The 6,000-nt window shown below is 43.6% G+C and overlaps 1 protein-coding gene across 2 annotated transcripts in view; it reads right to left on the bottom strand.

The window, feature by feature from the left end:
- Nucleotides 1-5,157, bottom strand: part of LOC137189203 (glutamate receptor 3) — a 90,216-nt gene extending 85,059 nt beyond the window's left edge. For both annotated transcript variants that reach the window (XM_067598935.1, XM_067598934.1), the window contains exons 1-2: nt 4,926-5,157; nt 4,300-4,458 (exon numbers count right to left, since the gene is read on the bottom strand). In XM_067598935.1, the coding sequence (XP_067455036.1) occupies nt 4,300-4,458; nt 4,926-5,010 (244 nt within the window). In that variant the 5' untranslated portion in view covers nt 5,011-5,157. The remainder of the gene's footprint in view (nt 1-4,299; nt 4,459-4,925) is intronic.
- Nucleotides 5,158-6,000: the final 843 nt, after the last annotated feature.

Consider the following 6,000-nt stretch of genomic DNA (forward strand, 5'->3'; position numbering starts at 1 on the left):
CCTCTAAAACATCCTTTAATAAAACTCTTTATTCTCATGCTTTCTCTTACTGCACTCCTCATCTCTATCCCCCCCGCCACCAAGCCCCCCCCCCCTCTCTATTCCAGCTCCCTCTGCCATGTTTCTCTGGTCACACCTTTCAAGCTGAGTTTGAGTTACAGCCTGCAAGGATAAGAAGTGTAGCACCGCTACAATCACCTGAGGAGCTTTTCTTGACCATGGCCTGTCTCTGTCAGGCCATACGCTGCAAAAACATGTCTCCCTATCACTTTGTTTACCATCCATTCACACACCACCAACAACAGCCCCAACAGCTATGCACAACAATACATGCGAAGATTCGGTAAGGGGCCCTTTCATCTGTGCTTCACAACATATGCCATTTGCCACATACACTCAGTCATAGCGTAGGCCGCCGGTGCAAAGAGACCGTTGGTGTTTCTGAACAACATGTGCACAGCTCACACTCTTTGGGTGGGTGTTAAGGTCAGTGAAGAAGATGCTTTTAAGGATGTGTTGCGTCTAGACAAACGTTAGGCTTGCTACTGAATGTTTATGATAATCCTAATGAATTATGTTGATATCCAATACAGTACCGGTGTAAATTCAAGCAACGGCTGGAGTTTTCTTCCCAACTGTTACATATACTTTCTGATCCTAATGCTGTACCCACTTATTATCACCATAGATCATCCTGCCTTATGCGCAACACAACATCCAACCAGAAATAATCATTCATTTTGAAGCAACGACAATGCTAATACTGCAGCATGGACTTCTAGCATCACATAAGTCATCCTCTATACACTTAGAGCTGTGTTAACCTCACCTCCACACTGTTTACCATGAGATACACTACACCTCACAGTCAGTCTGCTTTTCTCTCTTGTCCCTCTCCTCTTTCATGCCTTTAAGAAATGACAAATGCAATAACAGCGACTCTTTGTTTCATCCTGTCTTTTTTTTTTCTCATGCTCCTGGAGTGAGGCAGTTTCATCTACAGTAGCTAACAGCGGCGGAAGAAGGTGGCTGAACAGTGCAGCCAAAGAAGCATCTGCTACTGCCAGGGTTTAAGGACCTGGAGGATTCAATAAAAGAGGGGTAGGCACATGTAACAAGGCTGGCAGAAGGGACACAGACCATTAGCCTAATGACAGAATGAGGAATGAGGAATAGGGAGATGAGATTCAAAAGCCAAGCATTGCAAAATTTGCCTTTAACAGGAATCAAGGCAAGTAATCTAATAAATAGCGTGGCAAGGAGAGGCGGAGGGGGGCTTGATGTTTTTCTCGCCTCAGGTAAAGGAAGGAGAAGAAGATGGGTAAACAGGGGAGAAAAGGATGGCGGTGTCATTAAGTTGGCTAGCTGTGACCATCAGGAACATTAATGCTGTCTGCTCTGCTTTCTTCAAACTGGTACCCTTTGCTTTGAACTACCCCTGTTTTCTCTGTGAGCATACCTGACTCCTAGCTTCCCCAGCTATTATGGACCCTGCACTGGTAATTACACATTTCATGATTTCTGATGTCACTTCAAAGCAACAACAGTCTTGCCACCAAAGCATAAACCACGCTGCTGTAGTACAAAGCCAAGCCTTAAGGATTACTGGAGCCACACATTGTTTTGCTGCCGGTCACTAATTCAATTAATAGCAAAAGGCTTTAAACTGACTTGAAAGAAACTGTTCTGACACAAGACTGTTCCTTCATTATACCTAAGGATTTCCATATTTTGTTTCTAAAAAGCAAAATAAACTCCAGCAAGTTTAATTTGAATTACTGTGTGCACGTCCTCTTGTCCCTCTGCCTCTATTACATTACTTTTGAAGGATGTATAGCAAATGAGGGGGAGTGATCTACATGATGAGTCAGAGTAGAGGGCTTTGGCAGTGTCTGTCCCAGAGTAAAGAGAGAACATTGCACAGGAAAGCAAAACAACATCAGCTTCAAGAAAAGAGGAGTCCGAACAAAAACATTTTTGTAATTTCCACAACTCCGGAGCCAGATCTCATCTTGATCCAAGCGACGAAGCTCGCCTCAAAATAGATTTACTCCCCAAAACCACATAAAGGCCACTTTTGTAAAATCTTAGCTCAGATTGCCCCATCATAAAACAGATGTGTGCTATTGCTGACAAAGGTCTGAGTCATCCACATGGGGCTATTGATGACAAAGGAAAATTTGAATGTCCACTAAATAATTGTGACAGCTTGTGGAACAAACAGCGCTGACAAATCAAAAACTCTGCAGCACAGGAGGTCTTCACTCACTGGAGGCAAAGCCTCAAAGGCCTGGAAGTCAGCAGATAAGTGATATTTAATAACCGTCATCTCTGTTTTGTTCGCTACATTGGTAGAGACAATCTGAGGTGCTTGTGGACTGTTGTGAGCTCAGCATGAGCTGTCTGTGGTTTTTGAGCTCAGCTTGACGAGCGTCTCAGGGCACTGCCTTGAAAAAATATCTCAGATCATACGTTACACAGAAAGAAACCTACATCTCAGACTGTTTCAGGTGCAGTTTTTGCTCAAATTTGAATGCTTATCTTATAATGAAGAAGACTTTTAGTGTGTATGTATAACACGTCTGTCTGTGTAATGTAGCAGGCTACACATTCAGCACAGAAGAGAATTTTAAAGCAGAGCAGATTATAAATACGTACATCAGAAGGGAGAAAGAATTTGACAATTGCCCTCCTATTTTTGCATTACTGAGCGATAAACATCCATGGAGCATCGGTTTCTTTGCATCATTAAAAGCTCGTAGTTCTCATATGTGAAGTTTAAGGCAGTCTTGAGACAGTGTTCTTGATGGAGATGCTAAGACATGGCAGCAAGAAACGGGGCCATGGCTCCCACAGGAACCCCTTCCTCTCACCAAAGCTCTGTCTGCCCCTGAATTTAATTAGATTTTGATATCAAGCCTTTTCCTCCTATGCTTCCCTTCCTCTTCGACATGCGTGAAATTGCACGGCACTATCTATTATTTATTCACTCTCATTTGCTTATTGTTTCTTATGGATGCCTTCGTTAGGGTGCTTGCAGCTCTGTTGCCTGTGATATGACGCTCTGCTTCATCTCCTTCACTGCTCAGACCCACCTCCTCTGCAGGTCTGAGCCCAACTCATTTGCTGGCGTTGGTTGGGGAGCTATGGATTTTTTTCCCCCTTTCACCCAATGACAGCACGGTGAGGTGCTATGAGGGCTGGGTGCTAATGAGCTGACTCTGCAATGCTGGGGGAGATGCTCTGTAACACAGGGGGAGTCAGAGGACGGAGCAGGCGGAGATGCTCTGGCGCACGGAGAGTCAGAGGGGCCATTATGAGCGTGCCACACAGAGGTTAGATGGACTGAACCACACCGATCAAAAAGAGCTGTGTTTCTCTAAAGTCGTCTGTTCAGCCAAACTAAACTCATCCTTTAAAATGACATCACAAAATGACAGTCTATTTCCTCCCTGTTAGTCCACTCTGTTTCTGCTGATTTCAAGAAACTGCAGCCAAAATGGGGTATAGAGGTTATTTGTTGGATCAGCCACAAATCAAAGCAGCTCTGTGCACCAGTTGCACCATGGGAAGACCATAAACACATAATAGGGCCCACACAGAAACATGGAAATAAGGTGCTGTATATAATATACATAATACATAATATACATATTGTACCATTTCATCTCCAGTGAATCATGAATGTGTTGAAATTAAAGACATTCACAAAACACATCCATCCATCCAATTTTTTTTTTTTTTCCCACCACAACGTATGCACTCCTCCAGCAATCCTTGACACAGCGTTTGTGTAAGTGGCTGCATTTTCCTTTCAAGGCCAGCATGTATACAGCATGTTGCCAAGGGAACTTATTTTACAGCATGGAATTCGTGTATTTGTAAAATATCACCTCAGTAAAACTCAAGACAGGCAAAAAAATACTGTAAATGTGACAACAGCACTGTGGTTTCTATCCATAGTCACTGTCTGTAAAATGTTCTTGGCTGTAATGAATAAATTAATAACAATTTTATACGTAAAGTGGTAAAACCCAAGAATATTATGTGAGCTGAATATAGGAAGAACAATGTATAGCTACATTATAAAAATACTGTTGGTAATTGTATTCCCAGAGACTCCATGAACCAGTGAGCGGGGTGAGATGGCCCCATCTTTGATTGAACTTGACTGCTTCCCCTGGATTGAGCTGTAAGCCTCTATAAGGTCCATATGAGTTTGACATAAATAATTCTGCTCATTCTGCTTGGACAGGAGTGGTGGGAATCCGGACATGACTGAAATAGAAGCACACTTACACGCATGGGTGACTGAAAAGCTGTTGGACGACTCGAGGTTGTCGACATTGTAGTTGAGGTGGAAAGGCTTTTCAGTGGTGTTTTGGTTGGTGTTGTAGAGTTGGACAGCAAACCTGAACGCGCTGTGCTCCTGCACCGTGGAACGCATGAACAGTCCCCCTTGAAGAGATGAAAACCAAGATCAGACAACGCTTTCACTGTCGCCTCTGTACCAGTTTAAGATTACATTTTATTTATGAGGAAGAGCTCTAAACCAATAGAACTATAAGGGTGGATATTGGTTACTTGTGAAAATGAGTGTCATGTATTTTAGCACTTGACCAGTGCGCCTGTCTCAAACTCCTCAGATCGAGCGGGGGGACTGATCGTCTCCCGTCTTCTTTATTATACACTCCACTTATTTTCAGGCAGTGATTACAGTAGCACAGTCAAGACATTATCACTAGCTGTACCTTTCATATAGATAGTTTCTAGAATCAGAGGTTATAAGCTTGCAGAATATATAAAATCAAGTTGGTCTCTATCATAGCGCAGAGCTCCGCGCTCCTTACAGATCTCACCGGTACATTTTTTTTTTGCAATCTCACATTTCTCACAATCTGCAGCGTTAATAGCAAAACACTTACCGATATTGATCTGATTGGGAAATCCTGCGGATGATCTGCCAAAGAGCCACAGTAGAAACAAAACCACGCGTTGTGCCATTTTCATTTCTGTTCAACTCCTTAAAGGGGTCTGTCTAAGCAAATTCATATGTTCTGGATGAAAGCCGGGCACGATGGAAATCCAGAGGATAGATGATGGTCGCTCACAGTGCGCCAATTAGGTTCATTGAGGTGCAGCCCAGCTGCAGAGCGTTTTTTGCAACTGAGAGAGAGAGAGAGAGACAGAGAGAGAGAGAGAGAGAGAAGGAGAGAGAGAGAGAGAGAAGGAGAGGGGAGGGGTGGGCGAGTGGGGGGAAGGAGCTGATCTGAACTCCGATTGGACCCGCCGCGGCGGGCCAATGTTGGTCAAACTTGATCTGACGTTAAATTAAAACAGCCTCAACCCGCTAGATTACGACAGCTTGGAATAAGCGCTGCACTTGTCAATATTAGCTTACTGTTGGACGAATCAATAGAAGCACACAGCAATCTCAGGTGGCCAATGACTCCGAATAGCCCGACCACTTCCAGCTGCGGCAGCTGCTGCATATCTTAAGGATCCGCGGAGAGGCTGCGTTTGCACCATATGAGGCAAGCACGAACTGCAGTTATTTTCCACAGTGGGAGCATGTCTGAAAAGTTTGTCTTCACCAGACTCCATGTTAGAGCTTAATGTTTGGATGTTAGATCTTCATGTTAAACCTTCATGTTAGATCTTCATGTTAAGATCTTCATGTTGAAAGAGTCGCAGGAATTAAATGAAAAGTTGTAAAATTTAGTTCAAACGAACAAGCACTGACACACACACACACACACACACACACACACACACACACACACACACACACACACACACACACACACACACACACAAGCTTGCAGAGGGGAATGCAGGAACACAGAGCCGACAGAACTGTCTATGGTCCTGAAAATGATCAAGCGACTGAACAAAAACATTGGCTCACTGTATTTTCCTTTTACTGTGCCGAAAGTTGTCACGTGATATAAACATACAGACACTTTCTTTGGAGGTTTGATGATAAAAGACTGACTGACA

Source organism: Thunnus thynnus, chromosome 9, assembly GCF_963924715.1.
Source record: "Thunnus thynnus chromosome 9, fThuThy2.1, whole genome shotgun sequence".
In the NCBI taxonomy this organism is placed as follows: domain Eukaryota; kingdom Metazoa; phylum Chordata; class Actinopteri; order Scombriformes; family Scombridae; genus Thunnus; species Thunnus thynnus.